The sequence below is a fragment of the Recurvomyces mirabilis genome, assembly GCF_035927965.1.
Source record: "Recurvomyces mirabilis strain CCFEE 5264 chromosome Unknown scaffold_18, whole genome shotgun sequence".
Taxonomy (NCBI): Eukaryota; Fungi; Ascomycota; class Dothideomycetes; order Mycosphaerellales; family Teratosphaeriaceae; genus Recurvomyces; species Recurvomyces mirabilis.
Window position 1 is genome coordinate 524886 of NW_027041952.1, and position 22050 is coordinate 546935.

Here is a 22050-nt window from a genome sequence, read left to right on the forward strand (position 1 = left end):
CAACCACCATCCTGATGGAAAAAAGTCCAACCATGACAGCCAGGACGACAACGACAGCCAAATTAGAATGAAGATAGGCTTTCCCCGCAGCAACGTCAAAGCCTATTCCATGATCTTCAGGAACAAACTCCTGCTCAGGCCTGGAGGCGTTTGCGGAGAGCCCGCCATGACGCCAAAGTACTTTTGCTCCAACTGCTTCTCCCGAGTACAGTCTGATCAGAGCGTTTTCGGACCTGCGATCATCTCCGATCGATCACAATCGTGGGCGAGGTATTCCAAATGGCTGGCTTTTGCGTCGACCAAGGCCTATGTTTTAGCGTCGCTGTATGTCGAGCTTCTCAAGTTGGATGAAGCCATACGCAAACAGTGTCGCACATCAAAGGTAAGCTCTAAACGTGACGTCTATGCCGGGAAGTATATGCTACTTGGGTCCGGCAGCTATTTGTAGGAGCTCTTTCCTGCTCTGCTTCTGCATGCAGAGTAAGACGCGTCGAGGTAAGGCGTGACGGAGAGTCAAGATGAAGAGTATTACAGCACTGGTGTGGGCTCTGCCGGTCCTTGTCCTCGGTAAGACGAGACGAATGAGCACTCCCTTGAGAAGATCTATTGCTGAGACCAGCGAACAGGACAAAAGCCACAGTTCCCGCCAGCCTTTCCTCCAACGCCAATCCTTCCGCCCAGCATCAATTATGCCCCGAGTGTCACTCCCAATGTCATGGACAAGACTGCGCCAAATGCGCAGACCGTATGCCCGGGCTACAAGGCGTCTAATGTGCAAGAGAGCTCCTCTGGCGTGAAGGCTGACCTCAGCTTGGCTGGACAAGCCTGCAACGTGTATGGCAACGAGATCACGAACCTGATCCTGGATGTGCAATACCAAAGCCAGCAACGCCTAGCGGTGCGCATCTATCCAAAGTACCTTGCTGCTAGCAACCAGTCACAATACATCCTCTCGCCCACCCTTGTAGCGCAGGGCAACGTCGAATCTGGTGCGAGCAAGAGCAAGAGCGACCTCATCTTCACTTGGAGCAATGATCCAAGCTTCCATTTCAAGATCTCGCGCGCGGGCTCTGGCGAGGTCATCTTCGATACCTATGGCCATAAAATCGTGTTCGAGGACCAATTCCTTGAGCTCGTGACCAACATGGTGCCTCAATATAACATCTACGGACTTGGTGAGGGCCTGCGAGGCTTTCGCATTCCCAACAATTACACTCAGACGATGTGGAACGCGTACAACCTTGACAATGATCAAATACTCGACGTGAACGCTCATGGGGTTCACCCAGTCTATGTGGAGACACGTTATGCCAATGGTACATCCACCTCCCATGGTGTATACGCTCGTAATGCGCACGGTCAGGAATGGCTTATGCGAGACACGACCGTCAGCTATCGCGCGATCGGTGGCAGCTTCGACCTCTACTTCTTCTCTGGTTCGACTGCAAAACAAGTCATCAGCCAATACCAGACCGGCGTTATCAACACGCCATACTTGCCAGCGTACTGGCACCTTGGCTTCCTCCAGGTCCGATGGGGCTACCAGAACTGGTCCAACCTCCAAGAGGTCGTCGACCTATACGCGGATCAAAATATCCAGCTCGAAGCAATCATGAACGATCTCGACTACCTGAAGATGAATCGCGATTTCACCAACAACCCTGGTCATTACGACCTTGCTGAAGGTGCCGCATTCTTGGAGAGACTACATGCCAATGGACAATACTACCTGCCTATCCTGGACCCCAACATATATGTGCCAGATCCGACCAACGCATCTGATGCCTATTCCACGTACGATGCTGGTGCAGCTGTTGATGCCTATATCCATAATGGTAACGATAGCTTCTACGTCGGTGTCGAGTGGCCTGGCTTCAGCGTTTTCCCATCGTTCATCACGACCCAGGCGCAAAGCTTCTGGACTGAGCAGATCGTAGCGTTTCATAAGTTAATCTCCTTCGACGGGTTTTGGCTGGACGTGAATGATGCCGTGTCCTACTGCACGGGTTCCTGCGGCCAGAACATGATTGAGGAGAATCCAATCCACGTTCCGTTCGCTCTGCCCGGCGATCCAAATACCTCCATCGCTGTCGACTATCGGTATCCAGAGATGTTTAATATCACCAACGCCACCGAGGCGGCCTCTGCTAGCTCTGCAATGATGTCGCAGTCGCTTGCATATCCCACCCCTTCGGTGACACCAACGCCGGTCTTGGCGCGCACCATTCCCACACCGGGCATCCGAAACTTGAACTTCCCTCCCTATGCTATCAACAACTTTTTGCCAGGCCATAGCTTGGTCAAGGAAGTCATATCACCAAATGCCACTCACCCCGATGGCCCATACAACAGCACCGAGTATGAACTTCACAACCTCTATGGGCACGTAAGTGGCCGGGCGACTTACAACGCACTTAAGGAAGTCTTCACTGGGAAGCGACCTTTCTTTATCAACCGTTCTACATTCGCTGGAAGTGGTAACTTTTCCGGTCACTGGGGAGGTGACACCAACAGTATGTGGGGTGACATGTACTTTGGCATCCCACAAGCGTTGCAATTCAGCATCTTCGGCATTCCGGTAGGTGTGACTTGTGCAATTTCGAAAGAATGGCTGACACAGAGAACAGTACTTCGGCGTCGAAACCTGTGGGTTCAATGGCAATGCTGACATGGAACTGTGTACCCGCTGGATGCAGCTGAGTGCCTGGTTCCCGATGTACCGCAACCATAACAACCGTCGGTTAAATGTAGGCATTTCACGAGTTTTTCTGTACTGACAGAAAATGACAGGAAACACCATCGCTCAAGAGGCATACCGCTGGTCTACCACAGCTGAGGCCACTCGCCGCATCATGAACATCCGCTATTCCCTCGCACCATACACATACACTCTATTTCACAAGGCCAATGTTGCTGGTGAGACTGTGCTTCGCGCGCTCGCATGGGAGTTCCCGAACGATGCATCCTTGAAAGCAGTCGAGACACAATTCATGTCCGGTCCGGCGATCCTCGTTACACCAGTACTCGCGCCCCTTGCCACTACGTAAGTCAAACAGGGAGCACATGCGTTGGAGATTTCTAACAGTTGCTAGGGTACAAGGTGTCTTCCCGGGCATCGCTGACGGCACTAATTGGTATGATTGGTACACGTTCCAGAAGATTCATGCCGCAGCTGGAGAGAACAAGACTCAAGACGCACCACTTGTTCATCAGCCTGTCGCGATTCGTGGTGGCTACATAATCCCTATTCAGAAGGCTGGTAATACCACCAAGACCTCGCGAATGAACCCTTGGAGCTTGGTTGTCGCTCTTGACAAGGACGGACAGGCTAGTGGCGAGTTGTACCTCGACGATGGCATCACGCTCAACCCAAGCCAGACCAAGAATGTTCAGGTAAGCTCTATGCATGTTGATTGATGATGGTGACCACGACTGACAGCGCTCAGTTCATGTATGCAAACAACACACTCAAGGCCACGGTCTCAGGCAATTACAACGACAACATCCCACTAGCCAACGTGACTATCGCCGGGTATAGCGGCCAAGTCAAATCGGTCTCTGTCAATGGCGTCCCAGCGTCGAAGGCACAGGCTCAGTCTGGCAACGGCAACGTTCTGTACATCACGGGCTTGCAGGATGCGACGAGCAAGGGCGTTTACAACAGCGACCTCACCATTCAACTGCAAGGTGCTGGCTCGAGTGGCAGCGCAAGCGCTACTTCGACACTTTCGAGCAAGGTCAGCTCCAGCCAGAAAAGCTCTGCGACCGCGTCTAACGCGGGAGGCTATCACGGCTCGCACAGCGCATGGGGGCCCAGCTCTGCCGGTGGATGGTGAGAGACTTGATGGAAGTCGTGACATTCCAGAAACGTATATAATAACAATCTGAAACAATTGTAGACCTAGCATTAACGGCATAGATGGAGGCAATGAAGTGATATTACCGCAAATATCACCAAGTCTGCTAGGCCTTCGGATAATTCCATTCCTCTCGTAATCTCGCAACCCAGTCTTTGACCAATAGGTCCTTGCCATCAATCCGGACGGTATTCTCGGGGTATTTCTCTGCCGTACCAGGAAAGTAGACATGATCGTGATTGCTTCCGCAGATATTCCACCCTTCCATCTTGTTTGACATGATCAGATCGTGGCAGCTGACACAAAACTCAGCAATACAGTAGCTACAGCGCCAGAGTGGTGCATCGTTGGGAATGGTATCGAAGCAGCATCCGTCGCAGCTACAGAATGGGTAGCCCGCGGCGGGCTTGTCTTTGTCTATTGTCTCTACTCTCGACTTTGCAGGCAGGTCGATAGAAACTGGTGCCTCTGTGACCGCTTCCCCTCCTGTGGCACTGTCGCCATTGGCTTGGAGCTCTGCTGTCTTTTTCTCGTGAATGGCCAATGTTGTAGTAGCAGTAGTAGTCGCCGATTCAGCTTGCGCAGTGCTTGTGCCGGTGTCTTCGTGACGCTCGCTGTCCGCCGAGGGTGCCTCCAACACCGCCCCAGGCCCATTGTCCGTCCTTGTTGGAGGATTTTCCTGTTCGGCACCCGGAGTTGCATCGGAAGCAGCTGGTCCGTCATTGACTTTAGTAGCCGCAGCTGGCGTTGGAAGTCTTCCTTGTCGCGGCATCGTACACGTCGCTATGGCTAGTTTTGGGTGCTGGATTGCCAAGTAAGCGTCCGCGAGATGAATCCATGCCAAGTCATCATTCTCAGGATCCAGATCGTCTAGAAGATCGATACCATATGTAATGTGCTGCCGAATACACTCCCTAGCTCGATCTTGCCGGCCGTTGACCCGATCCCAAGCAGCCAAGATATGTCCGCAGTCCCTGGTACCAAAATTCGGCTTGCCATCCACATCAAGCTCCGAGATGACCAGTTGAACAAGCTGACTAGCCCAGCGGCCCACTTCGTGCCACTGATCCTTCTCGCGAGCCTGTAGACTACGATCAAAGTAATGCCGTGCGAGCTCCCTTTCGGTAATGTCCTTGACGCCTCGACCAGAATCGTCACTGTCTGCCACTGCTTCTAGAAGCTTTACTCCTTCATCGGTCCGGTCGCTGTCGAGTCTGAGTGATACCATAGCGCGGATATACACTATGTACGCAGTGTCACCGTCCTCACCATACCGTGCAGTCATGCAGATAGCATTGTCCAAGAATAGAAGCAGGATGTCAAACCGCTTCGTCGTGAAGCCTGTTGCCAGAAGCCAAGAGTGTACCGTGAGATATTGATAAAGCATCAGATACTCCTCGTGGAACCGTGCCGAATGCGAGCACAAGCGTTCGAGAAGACGTCCTACATCGTGCCAGCGGCTCTTGTCACACAGGGTGTAGTAGTAGGCTACGATTATGGATACGACATGATCCCAGTCATCTCCATCAGGATTGATAAGCTCGAAATCCTGGAAAGATCGTTCGTAAGATTGTAGTGCTTCGTCAAGTTGGTTGATCTGGAGTGACCATGATGCACAATCCTGACGGGTGGATCTCAAATACGAGGTGAGAGACATTCCTGGATCCGGGGATGGCTTTGAGTCTGCAATATTGTTCACGAGCTTGTCGATACCACTGACCCCTTCTCTGAGCGCATCTTCGTACTTCTCCTGCGCAGCGAACGTCACAGCAAGACCAACTTGTGTAAGCCCATCTTCTTGGTCCAGCTCGATAGCTTTGTGGAAATATTCGATAGAGTCGTCGTAACGCTCAAGGTTGCGTAACGTCACTGCGATTCTCCCGTACCATCTGCCGTTCTTCTCGAGATTTGCCCATTCTGCGACGGCAATGACCTCTTCCGTGGAGGCATTCGTCAGTGATTCACCATCTTCCGTCTTGGATGTTTGCGGGCTTTCGGGACTGTTGAGCATGGTCTTAGTGGTTCAGTCAGCTAGATCATCGTTTACCCACATGCTTTGGGTCAGACATACTTGGTAGCGCCGGAGGAAGGACCAATAGTCTTCGTAGAACGCTGTGGCTTGTGTAAGCCATCTGCGAGCGACACCTTGGGCCATCCCGCCGAGAACAGTTCTTAGGGGCTCCGCAGCCGCTTGATCGACCCAGTCCTTCTCGGCGGAATCTAGACTTGACTGGACTTTGGGATCCTGCATGAATTGAATTGACCTCGTCCGAAACAGGGTCTTGTTCAAGAACTCTTCCGTCAGCACGCCTTCCGCAAATCCCACCATTCGAGTCATGCAGTCATCGTCTCGAAAGAGTCTGATTAGCAACTTCGCAATCTTTATTCTTGTCTCGGGCTCCACATCGTCCGGGTCGACCGAAGTCAGGTGATCGGAGAGGTACGGTCCACAGTACCGTCCGGCGAGCTCAGAAGTCTGTTTATCGTGGCTTCCGTTGGTCTCACATAAAATGTCCAGACATCCAAGCAGTACCATACCCTGCATGCTGTGAGTCGTGAAGTTTTTGAGGCCTGCTTGCGCAGTGCGTTTTTGAATCTGCTCGGCGATGAGACTGTGACTCAGAGCCACATAGCTTCTTTGCATGGATGCAACTGCACGACGAATAGCGGTGTCGTGGCTTGCAGATGCATTTAGCTTTGTGCTTTGAGCAGCAGGTGTGCTCATCACACTGTGGTCTAGAGGGTCCGCGGGTACAGATGGTACGCTCAGTTGGGCCGTGTCGTATCCATCAAGTCGCTTCCGCGAACGCTCGTCGGCAGTGGTGGCTTCGGTTGCACCAGCACCAGTGACCGAAAACAAAGTCACATATGCAACGCGTAGCCGTCTTTCGAGGTCCACCACTCGCGCACCACCCGGCCGTCGTACGGTCAGCAGTGCATCCAGCTCAGCGAGGCTGAGGCTTCGTTTGGCACAAGCTACCCAAGCTAGTATATCCTGTATTTTGTTAGCTTAGCTTCAACACTGCGGAACGCGTTGTGGCTTTACATGGAGATCTTCTTGCTCATGCTCGTCGAGTTGTCTTGAAAGGCGATTGATAACAAGCAGCATCGCAGTCTCCAGCGTTGATGGGAGGTCTTGAATTGTGGATCGAATGACATCTTCTCGCGGTAGCGAGGTGACTTCGTCCACGATCAGAGAGGCCTTCAAGAAGTTCCCATCGCAGTCGCCTAGAATGGCATCGTGGACCTCGTTGTAAAGATCTCGCCGAATCAGCTTCTTGCTCCATGCCGTTGCCATGCGGATGTCGACATATCTGTCCAGGTCCGCCATGTTGCGGTGCGCATCGACTGGCACGACCATCGCCGTATCAAACAAGTCGGATCCAAATCGCTTGACCTTCGTGGAATTCATGAGCAGCATGACGTGTACGGTCGAAGGGCCTTTCCCCTCACGATCTTTGGAGCTTGCATTGATTGCGGCGCATAATGCTATTGTGTCTGTCTCATCACATTCGTCAAGGCCATCAAGCACAAGATAGACATGTCTTGTTTTGCCTCGAAAGTACGTATCGAAAAGCAGATTCCAATGTCGGACAACATTTCGCACGGCCTTCTCTTCTTCGTCATCAGCCAGGCTTAGTCGATCGATAACCGCACTGTTGACTCTAGACAACTTCTTTGCAAACGCCTGATCTGCATCGTCTGCTCCATCGGTCGTACCAGCTGCGAGAGAAGTTGTGTCTCCATTCTCATCGGTTCCCAAATTACCCGCGCCAGTATTCGTGGCTTTGACATTCTCCGTGGTATTTGAGCCTCTGTCGCTTTCATCAATGTCGTTGCTGATTGCCACCGCTGCACTACCTCTAATCTCCTCGGTTTTGCCGGGATCGGACCCGATGGCATTCTCCTCCACGCTGTCATTCTGCTCCTCCGCGCCCGATGCTGCTCGCATTTCGCCTTGCTTCGCATCGGTCGATGGGCCAGCGGGCGGTGAAAGCAAGTCTCTATCAAGGGCATCATTCAGATACTTCGCATATATCTGGTCACCTTGTGCGACGGCAAAAGCCATGGTCTTCAACGCCGAGCTGATGTACTCGTCTTCGTTCTGACCCTTGCGGAAGAAGAAGTATGCTAGGCCACGGTCCGCACCAGGTCCATTGGTCTTGTGGGTCTCAGCGATATAGTCAATAGCACGACTAGCCAGGAACGTCTTGCCATAACCTGCTTCACCAGATACCAGGAGTAAGGGCACTTCGCAGTGCGACCACCTCTGCACGGCACTTTCTTGAAGTAGCCAGTCTGCCGTTCCTGAGATTCTCTCGCCACGGATACGTCCGTAACTAGCCGCGTTCGCCTGCCTAGTCGTTTTAATGTTAAGGGATGACTCCAAGTTCCTGAGGGACTTAGACTCCCCGTGGACTGCAGATCTGGTCTTGGTGCTAGCATCCTGCTGTTTTGAAGACCCACTGGTCTTTCTCCAGTCCTCAAGATTCTTCTGGATAGTCTCAAGCTGCGTGGAAAGCTGCTTGCTAGCCTTGGCTGACTCGGTCTTCATCTCTGAAGTGGTGTCGTAGGTAGCCTGCGCAGTCATGGCCAGTTCATTTTGACCAGATTGGAGTTCCTTCTGACCCAACTCAATTCGATCAACGGATTGATTTAGTATTGTGACCCTGAACTTCACCTCAGCAGTATCTGCTTGCAGATCATATGTGGCCTTGCTCATCTGAACCGTCAGGCCCTCGATGTTGACTGCAATACCTTCCAGTCTGGTTGCTTTCCGCACGACTATAGCTTGCATCATCAGAGACTCGTTCTCAACAAGAGTCTTCAAGCTCCCAACAGCTCCGCTAACCTCACCATTACCGCCCATCAAAAGTTGCTTCATGTACTCGTCAATGTTTGCGAAAGCCGGTCTAGTGATTTTCTTGAGCTTGTGCAAGAATCTGGACTCGCCAACCTTTCAGTGCTCTTGGTCAGCTGAACTCTTTTAATCGTCTGTACCAAGCTTCGCCGTACCTTGACGTCTTTCATGCTTCGCCATGTCATCTTTGTGGCAAGCGAGCATATATTCAGTAAGCTGACCAGCATGGCCTGGTAGATGGGCACGAGCGCATCGGGAATTGTCTCATGGCTGACCTCGCTAAGACGACCCGTAAAGCTTCCGAGCTTCTCGAAGAGGCCGCCCACAGCATCAAACGATCTGGTCACCGCTGCTCCTGCCTGCGACCAACGTTAGCGAGATACGAGCAGTGAGGCTTGAGCCAGTACCCACATTGATCAAAACCCCGAAAGCTGCTAAGACTTGTGACCCACCAGGAAACATCTTGCTCTCATCAGCCAAACCGCTTTCACCAACTACACCATCGATGTAGACCTACAGATGCCGCGGTACTCCCGACAGTAGACGTCAAGAAGCTGAACGGCCCAATAGCACCTTTGACGACCTGCGTGAACTGTGAGCTCTTCGAGTCGTGCCCGAACTCGCTATGCTCATCGTTAAGGTGGCGGATCAGATCGTCCACGCTGCTCGGATGGTAGACGTCCGTATTGTTGACCAGATCAACATCAGTATTGCCATAGAAGTCCCGTAATGCCCTGGCCCAGATGACGGTGAAGTCCGCCGGCCTGCCATCGATGGGTGCCATGCTGGTGAGCTTAAGGGTGTATCTACTATCCAGTAGGCGGCGGTGTACACGGCCTCAGAAGCTCCTCCGATCGTGCTATATGTCAATGGAGTCTGTAGTCTCTCAAGCCAGCCGTGCCGACGACCTTATTACAAGATCCCCTCGAACCTCACCAGAACGAGGTCAGAAGTCATGGCTGCAGACAAGGAGAGCATCCACTTGCCTCTGAACGTACTACAATCCGAGGGGCACAGCCGCCATATATATATAGGAGGTCACGAACGGCTCCAAAGTGCAATGGTGTGACCAGACCTGTTTGAGCTGCGGCTGAGATGCTTTTCTGAGCAACGGGACGACCCGATTCGGTCGGTAGAGCGCCACTTCGGTCTACAATTAATTGAAGGAGTACTGTACTGGACGCCTGAGTGACATAGTTTGGTGGCGAGAGAAGAACAGACTTGCAAGATCACACAAGTCACATCTCAACATTTGTAGGAGGATCATACTGCTGGAATCCCGATACACCCCTCGGCACCCGCCGCCAACAAACCCACGCCACTACCAACGCCTCAAGCATCTCATCATACCACTCTCCCTCCCCCTCAAGCGGTAAACCATTCACACAACATTCAAACTCATACCTCGCGACATCCTCCCCAACCACAACAACAAGATTCGCCAGACCCAGCGTCCCGTACTGCGGCCGCTTTCGCACGTCGAGATGACTCACATCGCTCATCCGGATTCTGCGACATAAAGAACTATTGCTCGCACTGGGTGTCCAGAGGAGGTACTCGCCGCCTTTGCCTAGCGATAGCATCCCGCGTTCGTTCTCGTGGCTGGTCGTTGTCGATACGTTGTTCTTCTCCCCAGGTGCTTTGATCCGGCCGTTTGTGTGTACGGCGAAGGTCTTGTACAGATCGCGTTTCTCATACTGTCGGACGTGCGTCCATCGACGACTATCGCGATCTATTCCAGAGGTAGGATTCGCATCTCCAAAAATTGATTTCCTGACGATGCGTCCCGAGTTTGTTCGTCCAACGAGTACAATGTCCCGTAGATTAGATGACCAACTCGTATCCTCATACCCGCTCCATGTCTCCACAACCAATTTATAAAGCAACCGATCCACGCATGCACGATCGAACATCAGCCCCGGTGCCTCATCCGCCAAGTCCTGGAGTCGCACGATATCCAGAACCAAAGTCTCAATATGTGGAAGATCCGTCACCAGAGTCTCTGCTTTATACATGCAGTCCCGAGTGCTATCGTGCATGGTAGGCGTACATCCTAAATAGTGCAGCCATCGACCGCCCACAGTCAGGCCGTTCGCTCCAGCGGCGACCCCTCCTTCGCCACCTCCATGCTCGAGGTCGCTGAGGTCGACGATCAGAGTCCGGATCGATTGATGCTGTGCTGGAGTCAAATGACCGAGGAACCAGGACGCTAGCATCGGGCGTGTGAAGCTGAAGTCGTTGCCGCTGAACACAACATCTATATGCAATTCGGCATAAATGCGTCGACATGTCCGTCGAAGAGCGAGTCCGAGAGGCGGGATGTCCCTTTCATCCGCAGGCACGAGGAGAGTCGTGGCGGCATTGAGGATTGGTCGGTCGACGACCAGACTGAAATGATAGATCTGTTCCCGCAGCTCGGCGGGCAGCAAGAAGAACGGAGATTGGGATTGGTCGTGCATCAGTCCAGTTCCCGACTTTCTTGGTAATATTCTGGTAACGGAGTCCGTACAGTCTCGTCTATGTATGCGTCAGTGGGAACGATGTTGCGGCACGGAGAGTATCGAAGATGTATTCCAAAGCTTCAGAGGCTAAAGGCGTGCTAACCCAGTCTGGCGAAAGGCAGTAGTGCGACGCTTGCAGATGGCAGATGTTCTTGTAAGTGCAAAGCTGTGCTTCTCCACCCAATATGGTAATCAATATCGATGAGGGACACAGCCATCAAACAGTGACAAGGCCAAGCCCAGACTGACCAAGCAAGCACAAACACCAATAAAGCTTTCACCTCACACCGTCTCAAGCAAGCGGGCACAATCATGAAGCGTCACCCAAACAAGCTGGAAACGGCCAATCCACGTTTCCATAATATCGCAGCTAGTAAAATCTACCCAACCCCTAGCTAACTCCCACCACCCAGCCTCCAAGCCCGCAAAGGCAGCGCCTGCAACTGCAACGCCCTCGGCCGGATAAACCCCCAAAACGTCACGACACCAAAGGCCACGCAGAGGATATTGACGATGTAATACCCTAAATCAAAACCACTCGGGTCAGCATTCATTTCTTTCTTCTTCTTCTTCTTCTACTCAAGCCTTGGGTATTGTGTGGTGAAAAGACTTACCGTCTCTCTGTACGTTGCACACCCCACCCCCGGCCAGACATCGATGTTTCTCAGCTTCTAGCACACAACTAAACGGCTGCGTGATCAGGCTTCCCTTCAAGTCCGCTGGTGCCGTTGTGGGAGGTATGCAAGTAGCGACGCTGAAAGCATCGACGAACTTCAAGACGAAGAACCGCGGGAAGGTGCCGCCGAGGTTGCTGACCCTATCAACCCCCAAACCCAGTCAGTAAGTACAAAATTCAATGCACCCGAAGAGCAATTAGAATTGTTGCAAGGAGGTCGGGGTATACGTACGTAGCAAGCAACGTCATATACGTCCCGCCAATCACCGGATCGGCAATCTTGGCATGAAACGCACTGATAGCGACAAACATGACCGTACTCATAAACGTACTAAACACATGCTCCACCACCACGACCCCTAAATACCACACCGTCGTGCCACCCGCAGGAAAGGCCATAACGACTAGCTGCGCAAACACGGCGGCTGCCAATCTCCCGATGAAAGCCCAGCACCAGACTCGAATGGGTTGGTATTGCTCGCTCCATTTCCCCGCGTAATAACCCAATGATATCTCAAAGGGGAAATCGATCAGGACTGTGAGGGCGAGATCTTCCTGACTAAACCCTTTATCCAGTAACTTGAGATTCGTGACGGCGTCGTTGGCTTGGAAACCTATCTTGGCGATCAAGTGGATGAGGATGAAGATCTGGATGTTGCGGAGTTTGAGGATGCCGCCCATAATTTTGTAGACGGACCACACGCCCTCGTCGCGTTTCTCCCGGTTTTCTTTCTTGAGGAGGGCGAGGCCCAGGGTTACTACTAGGTAGGCGTAGCCCCAGAATTGGAGGTAGGTGTTTAGAGTCATCAAGCCCTGCGGGAGTGGGGCGGAGGCGGGCCGGAAGTATTTGTTTGTGAAATCCGGACTGCTGAGGGCGAGGAAGACGGTATACGACAAGAAATGGCCGGCTGTGAGGCCTACAGTCTGCGCGGTACTGGCGTAGGATAAATTGGCCGGGCTGAGGAGGGTCAAAGCCCAGCCGTCGACGGCGATGTCTTGCGTTGCGCACATGAAGACGAGGGCGAACCACCAGCCTGTGAAGCCCCAGACGCCGGCGCCGTTGTCTGCGCCGGCTGCTTCCATCATTTCTTGCGCGTGGGTTCCCAGCCAGATCATGCCCAGTCCTGAAAGCGCCTGGATGGGCAGGATCCAGCTCTTTCTCCTTCCTACCCGCTGGGACCAGATGGCGTCTACGATTGGGGACCAGAGGAGTTTCAAACTGTATGGGTAGGAGGCGAGACTGTATACCCCGATCTGCCCATAACTCAGATGGCTCTTGAGGAGGAACGGCACACTGCCCCCTGCTAATCCCATCGGTATGCCCTGCAAAAAGTATAGTAGTACTAACAGCAGGAAATTCCGTCGATCTTGCATGGGAAGTTCGAAGAAGCCTTTACTCTCACTCCCCTCTCCTAACCCCTTCTCGCTCATCGGACTGAGGGCCGGCGGTGCCTCATCCAGTGTGAAGGAGCTGCGTTCCATTAATCGTGCGGTCTGAGCGGAACTGTCGTCGGGGACATTGAGGCTGTGGTGTTTATTCCTTTCGCGGAAGGAACCGTTCATTTCTGCTGTTGTGGGGGTGGTGGCTGCAGAGGTCGTGCTCCCGTTTCCGTTTCCGTTTGCGTGTGCTTTTGTGGAGGTTCGCGGTGGTCGTGGGTTCGGGGTGCGGGAGCGTGTGCGGCGGGAGGGCATGAAGGGTGTTGTGGAGGGTGAGGCGGAGGAGGAGGAGGTGTCCGAGGCGGGAGAAAGCTCAAGCAGTCCTTCGCGTTCGTGGGAGGAGGAAGAAGTGTCTATTCGGAGGTGCGTATTGCTTCTCTTCTTATTTCTCGCTTTCCCTCGTTGTTGTTGTTGTTGTTGCTGTCCTCTGCTGCTTGTCGGAGTGAGGTTGTCAAGCTCGTAATCATCAACCACAATATTATCACGTGAACTTCCACTGCTCGTCGTACTACTTCTATTCTCGTGCAACGGCAACTCTAAATCTATCGCCGTCGTTCGTGTCGTCGTCGTCGCAGTCGCCACACTCAGTCGTCGAGGTTGCTGGTCACCCATGCATTACATAACCCAAAAATCAACATATACGTAAAAAAAGAGAGAGATGGCGGAGAAAATGTGGGATGATGATGATCGCGTGGCAAGGAATATGTGTTCTGATTACCCACTGCCACCCACGCGCACGCGAGTCTGCAATCTGGCCTTCTGAACTTTCAACATGCGAGGTGTGCAGAAGTGTCATGCAGGTACCCGTATCAGCGGGAAGGCTATTCCTTCTATATATACATGTACTTGTAATGGGAAATACAATGTGACAAAGTACGAGATCCTTCACTTCCACAGGTCTTGGGTCGTCCATGGGAAGGAGCACATGCCCGCGACTGTCACACAGCGGTGTTGGCATGGCGGTATTTCCTGGCCGGCACCCGGACGACCCGACGACCAGGCACGGATGGTGGCGATGCGGATATCAAGTAGATCTTACCGGAACATCACCAGCATGCAACAAGTCCATGCCAGGATAATCTTTTGCATTCATCAACATAACGGCTTTGACCGAGACTTTCCTTAAACACACCCGGCGCCTCACACCGTTCCCGCCCTCCCCCTCCCTTTCCTCCTTTCACCACCACTACCCCCACCACAGCCCCCACAAAGCACAATCCTCCTCACCCTCTCCCCAAACCCCATCGGCTCATCGAACCGCCTCTTCCCCGACCTCATCTCCTTGGCCCTTACACTCCCACTCCCCTTCCAACCCCTCAAACCCCTCCTTAGCGGCACCCCTTCCTCCTCCTCATCAACCTCGAAAAAACAAGCAGGATACAGCCCGCTCTCACTCCTCCTGCTCCCACCACCACCTCCAGAGAAATCCCTCAACAGACTCCCGAAACTGGTACGTGGCCCTGGAGTCGTGGCGGCCGTAGGCGAGGTGATGGTATCGTCGGACCAGCGACTCCTGTATATCTCTCCTTTAACATCAGTACGACGACCACCACGTTCTGGTGGGGAAGCAGTCGCGGCAGAAGTAGAAGTCGTAGAAAAAGTCCGATGGCTTATCGACGCCGACCCCGTCGACGACGTGGAGGATAGAATTCGTAAGGGGATTATACGCCGGCTCGACCGCAGGGAGGTGAAACTATCTTTCCTACTCCTCACGGAACCCGTCAGACTTTCTTTCCTGCGGCGGTAGGAGGAGGCGGGCTGTTGATGGTGGTGCTGAGCGATGATTTTGTTCGTTGGGCTCTCGGCTGGTGAGACGAGGAGGATCGATGACGGAGATGGGATGTCCATTGTTTGAGGGCTGGGTGTCTCCTTGACAGCAGCGGCTGGGAAGAGGCTGTAGGTGCGTTTATGCGGTGGTATATCCGGAGCTTTGCGCGTTGGGGGGGTGAGATTCACGAGTGCGGGCTGCTCGACTCCGACCTTTGCGCCTGCAACGCTACTTTCGACTTCTTCTCCACAACCGCTCAAAGTCCCCTTCACAGGCGTCTCTTCGACCACCGCCCCCACCACAGCGTCCTCCTCCTCACCTTTACTAATCGGCAGCGGCTTCCGCCCAATATCCCTCAATTCCGACACCGACGGCGTACACGGCACGAGCTCGAAATCGAATTTCTCCAAACCCCGACGATCCACCGCGCGCTCCGTCTTGAGCGCAGGCGCAGGCGTAGGCGTAAGCGGTGGCGGCGGTAATTCCGGACTTTGCAATGGCGAGGGGTCACGGGTGTAGTAATCCAGGATTCCGAAGGAAATCTCTGATTGGCCGGCTGTGCTGTGGCGGGAGTAGAGACTTGGGGTGTTCATTCTTGTCAGTAGTGGTGCTTGTTTGGGTGGTACGGGTGGTAGTTGGAGGCGTCGAGGCCATGTTGTGGGAGGGGCTAGGTCGACAATCTCGGGGTCGCGGGGTGAAATTGTTTCTTGCTTATTGTTGTCGTTCGATGAGGGTGGTGGCGCCAGTAGCTTGATAGGCGGCGGTCGACCACGATGAGGTGATTTCGGTACCCTGGCCCTCTCATCTCGTGGTTGCCGAGCAGTGCGTGTGGAGATGTTGGTTCGTGGTAAGGGAACCCATTCTTCTGGCACTAGTGTTCGTAACGCCATGATGTCGTGAAAGGAAGTATGGAAGATCAGACCAGATCAGCATTCACCTACCATAAGCAGCGATAGCAGATCACATTACGATTCAGGAGAGCGCCGGACGCGCCTACCCTATGCCTATATGCTCCTCTCATCCCATCCCGCGAAAGGGAGCCGGAATGTAAGTGTCAACAAGTAAGGCTTGTGGGAGATCCAGCATGTCTCTTCACAAAAGACCGGGCTTGTCCTGTTCGGGGAGAGACAGGTGCTAAGTTGGCCAATAGCTAGACGGTACGACGTGAGGTGTCGCGGGTGGAAGCGCAGCAAGGGATGCATATTAGTGCCGGGGGAAGTTATGGGGATGGGGAGATTTTGTGTAAACAATGGGAGAGGTTGTCTCGAACATTCCCTGGAGTCCTTGGAAGGTCGTGGCGTTTGCGTAGACAGCTGTATGTTGAGCCTGTCAAGAGTTCTAGGCAGTGCGCATGTCCACGATATTGGAGGGTGGGAAGTGGGATAGAGAAAGGTGAGTACGACGAGCGCAAGGAGAGACCCGATAGAAGAAGACACACGAGCAAGGTACTCCTAGAGCTTGAGAAGGTCATGCCATGCATGATGCTGTCTATTGATCTCGATGCCTTGTCGATCGGTGAGTGACTGTAATAGTGGGTTTCTTATGCATGATATGAACACCATGGAAAGTAGAAATGATTGCTTGAATGCCAATAATGCAAGACGAGACAAAAAATTGCTGACTAAGCGAAGTCCGGCGAATTCTGACTTCACCTCGTAACACCCCCACGCCCTGTACTGTATCGTGCACCGCAAGTACTATCACGCGATAGAAGGACAACTTCCGGAGCAATGGAACAGTTTTTCTGGACAATGTCAGCTTCACCTATTTCTCTGCGCCGTACAGATCCTGGCTCAGCGGCCAAAAGGACGCCATCACATAAGCCCGCCGACGTTATCACGGTATTCTTTTCCCATCGAGGCATTAGCATCTTGCCACGAGTCCATCAGGTTCTGATGATGCAGCACTGGACTCGACTATCACTGGACTGATTAACAAGAGCCCATCGTGATCATGGCACCCTCTCATACCCAATTCAACGGCTCAGTCCAAAAAGACGCCGAAATGCAAGACTACTTCACCACAAACCCGCAACCCCCAAACCTCGACCGCCAAATCACCCTCGCCCGCACTTTCATCAACCACCACGCCACCGCGCACCGCCGCGTAGCCCTCATAACCTCCGGCGGCACCACCGTGCCCCTGGAAAACCAAACCGTGCGCTTCATCGATAATTTCTCCGCCGGGACCCGCGGGGCGACGAGCGCGGAGTACTTCCTCGAAGCCGGATATGCTGTCATCTTCCTGCATAGACAATTCAGTCTCCTGCCGTACTCGCGGCATTATTCGCACAGTACGAATTGCTTTTTGGATTTCATGACGCATTCCCCCGTCGATGGGGCGGTGGTGGTGGATTCGGAGTATCAGACTCAGATGTCGGGGGTGTTGTCCCGGTATCGACAGGCGAAGAAGGAGAATACGCTTCTTTTACTTCCGTTTGTGACGGTGAACGAGTACCTTTGGTTACTCAGGGGTCTGGCGATGCAAATGCAGCCGCTTGGTGCGAAGGGGTTGTTTTACCTGGCGGCTGCTGTCTCCGATTTCTTCGTTCCGGCCGAGAGGATGGTGGAGCATAAGATCCAGAGTTCTGAGGATTTCCACCAGAAATCTACGAATGGTAATGGTAATGGTGCTGGTGGTGGAGATGGTGAGCGGGCCCCAGCCGCACATATGGAGAATACCCGCCTGATCATCGACCTCGACCCGGTCCCCAAGTTCCTGAAACTACTAGTCGACGGCTGGGCACCCCAAAGCATGATCATCTCCTTCAAACTGGAAACCGACCCCTCTCTCCTCGCTAACAAAGCTCGGGGGGCATTAGAAAAGTACTCCCACCACCTCGTCATCGGCAACAAACTCAATACCCGGAAATGGGAGGTCCTGTTCGTCAGTGTCGAGGGCGGGGAGAAATGGATCCGGGTCCCGGCGGGGAGGAGGACGAAGAGTATGAGTGGTGCGGTTGGGGATGGGTTGGAGGATGTGGAGCTGAGGGAGCCGGCGGTGGAGATTGAGAGTCTCATTGTGCCCGAGGTGGCGGGGATGCATGCGGAGTTGATTGCTAAGTCGGAAGGTCGGAAGGTACAGTAGGCGAACGTAGCTAGCTCGAGTCCTCAAGCATCGGTCTGACGGGAGCCACATAGCACAGAGACATCGAGCCCGAAGCTGAGGGTCCTGTCTCGAGGTGCCTGTGTATGTATCCATAACAGATCTAAGCATATCTATACATTACAATCTACCAACTCGTCCCGTACATCGCCAACCGGTATCTCTACCATCGTACACAACCCACACCAATCTATCTCTGTGCCCTTTTCGCGCGAGGCAGACCAAAAATCAATGATTTCCACACCGAAAGTAATCCGGATCATTCCCCACCGTCTGCATCCCACACGTCCCATACTCTACCGATCCCACGCGGTTCTCTCCACACTCCCATAAAAGACTCCCGTCGGCACTCCACTGGATATACTTGTATTCAACCGGCGTCCCCGCACTGACCTTCACGTCCCCGCCAGACCACAGCGTGTTGATGTCCGTATACCCCTCACTACTCAGCGGTACGGCGTGATAGACATCCCAATCCCCTAGTTCGGTGATATTTCCCACAACAAACACATTATCCCCGTAAACCGTCCTTTCTTGAACAGGGAAGGATAGGGAGACGAGGGTAGAAGGCGTGTTTGTGCATGCGGAACTGGTATTGGCCACGGGGATCTCGTACCCGGTGAAGTTGGATGGGGTGGTGCATTCGCCTGAGGCGTGGACTTGGAACCCAGGATTTTCCGAGGGGATGATGGAGCAGGTTAGGGCGGAGGAGGAGCCGGTGGAGTTTGTGATGGTGTAAGGGATGGAGGTTGCTATGAGTTGGGTTGGTGTGTTGTTGCTGTTGTTAGTACGGCGGTTAGTGTTTGCCGATGAGAGCTGAAAGGGGTGTGGTGTAATATAGCTTACCTCGTCTCCGTATAATTCTGCAACACAGCAACCTCAAATGCCCCAATCCCAAACGGTTTGTACAGCTGGAATGCGAACTCGCTCGTTTGATCTCCTATCTCACTAGCATTATGCGCGCACTGGATCCATTCTCCCGTGGGAACATAATCGGAATAGGCGTTATTGCTCGTGTAGCTGTTGTCGCCCCATGATGCCCAGCAGTATCCGGATTGGGGCGAGTCGCCATTGGTGCTTTTGAGGGTGAATTCGATGGTGTAGAAGTTGGTTTGGCCGTCGGGGTTGCCGTTGGGCTGTTTGGTGTAGAGGTTTGAGAGGGTGAAGGGGGTGGTGGTGGTGCTGGCAGCAGCGGTGAGGGCGGTGAGGGCGGGGAGAAGAGGGAGTGAAAGGGGGAAAGCGAGCGTGAGTCTCATGGTTGTGGTATGGGTGTGCAGGTGACGGTACAGTATAAGGGAGGTGCAAGAGAGGGTGGTGGTGGTGGTGGTGGTAATAGCAGCACGACAGACGAAGGAGACGTGTGTAATACTTGCCTACCTCCCTCTCCTACCCTATTTCCCAAAGGATCCAAATACGAGATACTATGCACGTCACTCTATTGCGATACATCGCATGCTGGTCAGTAATAAGAGGTTGGGATGGAAAATGACGAAGACGAAATTGGCAGGATTGGGGACCAGGATCACGCGTACGGGACGCGCTGTAGAGAACAGCCTCCGCATCCCGCTTGGCTTGGCTTGGCTTGGCTTGGCTTGGCTTGGCTTGACTTGGCAGGAACGGGAGAAAGTGCTCGATTCGCGTTGATGTGTAAGTCAAGTAGCTGCACAAGGTGGTCGCAGACAGAATCGAACAATATGCTACACTTGCTGCGAAACTGCTACCACCCACTTCATTCTTCTCGCCATATCCTACAGATCTTCACCAGAGGGATTGTCTGGCCGGGTCAGACAGATATCAGCACTTGATACCAGTGCCGCACTCTTACAGTCTCCTCCCTCCCACGGCCCACGGCCCACGGCCCACCCTCTCATCACATCCCCCATTTCCATCCCCGTCTCAGGTCATGTAATCTACGACTCCGCACTATGCGTCCCCTCCATATAAACCTCCTTGGCCCTCTTCGACGTCTCCGCAAACTGGACCACCGGCTCCGGATACCCCAGCTTCTCAAACTCCTTCTTACTCAGTCTATCATGCGGAGCATAAACCGCCCCATTCTTCCCTCCCTTCAACCCCTTCAATTCCGGAACCCATTTCCGAATGAAATCGCCATTGGGATCGTGCTTTTCCGCTTGCACGACGGGGTTGAAGAAAGTGTAGGAGGGTTGCCAGCCTTGGGTGTTGTTTGAGAGGTCCCAGTCTATTAGATGTTCGGCGAAGTACCGCTCGCCTTTGCGGTAATCTATGAGTAAGTTCCCGCGCAGGAAGGACGCGGTATTCATGCGCAGGCGGTTATGCATGTAGGCTTCTGTATTGATTTGGCGCATCCCGGCATCCACAAACGGGATCCCCGTCGTGCCCTCACACCACCGTTTCCAGTCTTCCGCGTCATCCCGCCATTTCACATTGTCGAACTTGAGGTTCTGAGGCAGGTTCATGCTAGTGTGGGGTGTGGTGACTGTGACCTGGCGGTAGAATTCTCGGAATACTATCTCACGCACCCAGGATGCTAGGCCGATGTCGCCTTGGTCGAAGTGTTTACCTTTGTTGGATTCTAGGCACTTCTTCAGGACTTCTCGGACGCTCACGATGCCGGCGGAGAAGTAGGCAGACATACGGGATGAGGCGTCGAGGGCAGCTTCGGAGCGGTTGGCGGCGTAGGTGTGGGCTTTAGTTTTGAGGAAGTGGGAGAGGCGGGTCATTCCTGCTTCGTTTCCTGCGGGCCAGAGTTTGCGGATGCGGGCTTGGTCTTCTTGTGATGGGTATTGTTTGCTTTCTGGTAGGTCGGGGACTTTCATTTCGAAGAGCTTGCTGAGGTCTTTGGTCGCGCTCTTGTCGTTGCCCTTGGGGACCGGCACGAGGTCGAATAGCTCTGGATGCGCTTTCGTTTCGACTAACCACGCTTTATGATAAGGTGTGAAGACTTTCATTGGCCCGCCGTTTCCAGTCTTTATTTCTCCAGGCGTTACGGCCGTCTGATCGTGTAGCACCTCGAACCAAACGCCACTTTCCTCTTTCGCGGACTTCTGAGCAAAATCGATATCCCTCCTCAGCTCATCGACCTCGTACTCCATATTCGCATAGACATGCGAGATATCGTTCTCCCTCACGAACTCCAACAATTTCGCTGTCTTGTTTCCTCTCCTCTCCGCCGTGATCACTGCAAGAGGTATATTCTTCTTCTCCAGCTGCTCCTTCAGAATCCGGAAACTGTCGAGTATGAAATCTGACCTTGCAGGACTCGTGCCGTGCCATTCCATGTCACGTGGACTGAAGAGGTACATTGTGATTAGATGGCCCTTTCCTTCCTTCGCTTTCTGGGCAGCGGCGTGCAGGGCTTTGTTGTCTTCTTGGCGGATGTCCTTGGAGCGGAACCAGTGGAGGACATTTCGTGGTTTTATATCCTTACGCTTCTGGGCAAGAAGGGTGGTGAGTTGGGAGAAAGGTGTGTCTGCGTCTATTTCCCTGGCGCGTTTGGTTGTGGGCTTCTTCATGGCGTGTTCGAGGTGAATATAGTCATCTTGTGCTGAGCTGCCTGAGCGGGCGTGTTTTTGACCGGCTTTGGGCGCCATTGTTGTTGCTGTGGCCGTGGCGAATCCACGGAATGTGGTATAGACGAAGAGAGGTGTGAGATGGCTAGTTACGTGCATGTACGGGATGTAGGGAGAAGAAAGTAGCCGGAAGATTGCAGCTGCATCTGATTCGAAGGCGTTTGCGACACGATCGCGCTAGGATCTTGATCGCGATCGTGCTTGCGGAGATTTATCTGCACAATGAGGTCACGAGAAAAGTCCAAGCTTCCATATGGGCCCATATTTCAATGAGCATTCACTTACAAGTCTCGA

At 53.3% G+C, this 22050-nt stretch overlaps 8 protein-coding genes across 8 annotated transcripts; 2 read left to right on the forward strand and 6 right to left on the reverse strand.

Moving 5' to 3' along the window:
- Nucleotides 1-166: 166 nt before the first annotated feature.
- On the forward strand, nucleotides 167-3836 carry LTS14_006994 (uncharacterized protein; the record flags this gene model as incomplete). Its single annotated transcript, XM_064839687.1, has 6 exons — nucleotides 167-382; nucleotides 620-2578; nucleotides 2628-2736; nucleotides 2791-3043; nucleotides 3093-3393; nucleotides 3447-3836. The coding sequence occupies 6 exons, from the start codon at nucleotides 167-169 to the stop codon at nucleotides 3834-3836; spliced, it is 3228 nt and encodes a 1075-aa protein (XP_064692930.1).
- Nucleotides 3837-3963: 127 nt separating this feature from the next.
- On the reverse strand, nucleotides 3964-9502 carry LTS14_006995 (uncharacterized protein; the record flags this gene model as incomplete). The annotated part of the gene is made up of 5 exons (XM_064839688.1): nucleotides 3964-5871; nucleotides 5929-6852; nucleotides 6904-8814; nucleotides 8874-9077; nucleotides 9236-9502. The coding sequence occupies 5 exons, from the start codon at nucleotides 9500-9502 to the stop codon at nucleotides 3964-3966; spliced, it is 5214 nt and encodes a 1737-aa protein (XP_064692931.1).
- A 454-nt stretch (nucleotides 9503-9956) lies between these two features.
- On the reverse strand, nucleotides 9957-11177 carry LTS14_006996 (uncharacterized protein; the record flags this gene model as incomplete). Its single annotated transcript, XM_064839689.1, has 1 exon — nucleotides 9957-11177. One exon carries the CDS (start codon nucleotides 11175-11177, stop codon nucleotides 9957-9959), a length of 1221 nt encoding a protein of 406 aa, XP_064692932.1.
- A 437-nt stretch (nucleotides 11178-11614) lies between these two features.
- LTS14_006997 (uncharacterized protein) lies at nucleotides 11615-13944 on the reverse strand (the record flags this gene model as incomplete). The annotated part of the gene is made up of 3 exons (XM_064839690.1): nucleotides 11615-11742; nucleotides 11834-12036; nucleotides 12128-13944. 3 exons carry the CDS (start codon nucleotides 13942-13944, stop codon nucleotides 11615-11617), a joined length of 2148 nt encoding a protein of 715 aa, XP_064692933.1.
- Nucleotides 13945-14866: 922 nt separating this feature from the next.
- On the reverse strand, nucleotides 14867-15990 carry LTS14_006998 (uncharacterized protein; the record flags this gene model as incomplete). Its single annotated transcript, XM_064839691.1, has 2 exons — nucleotides 14867-15025; nucleotides 15046-15990. The coding sequence occupies 2 exons, from the start codon at nucleotides 15988-15990 to the stop codon at nucleotides 14867-14869; spliced, it is 1104 nt and encodes a 367-aa protein (XP_064692934.1).
- Nucleotides 15991-17053: 1063 nt separating this feature from the next.
- Nucleotides 17054-18187, forward strand: CAB2 (Phosphopantothenate--cysteine ligase cab2; the record flags this gene model as incomplete). The annotated part of the gene is made up of 1 exon (XM_064839692.1): nucleotides 17054-18187. One exon carries the CDS (start codon nucleotides 17054-17056, stop codon nucleotides 18185-18187), a length of 1134 nt encoding a protein of 377 aa, XP_064692935.1.
- Nucleotides 18188-18433: 246 nt separating this feature from the next.
- gla1 (glycoside hydrolase 15 protein) lies at nucleotides 18434-19461 on the reverse strand (the record flags this gene model as incomplete). Its single annotated transcript, XM_064839693.1, has 2 exons — nucleotides 18434-18983; nucleotides 19052-19461. The coding sequence occupies 2 exons, from the start codon at nucleotides 19459-19461 to the stop codon at nucleotides 18434-18436; spliced, it is 960 nt and encodes a 319-aa protein (XP_064692936.1).
- Nucleotides 19462-20115: 654 nt separating this feature from the next.
- On the reverse strand, nucleotides 20116-21777 carry LTS14_007001 (uncharacterized protein; the record flags this gene model as incomplete). The annotated part of the gene is made up of 1 exon (XM_064839694.1): nucleotides 20116-21777. One exon carries the CDS (start codon nucleotides 21775-21777, stop codon nucleotides 20116-20118), a length of 1662 nt encoding a protein of 553 aa, XP_064692937.1.
- Nucleotides 21778-22050: the final 273 nt, after the last annotated feature.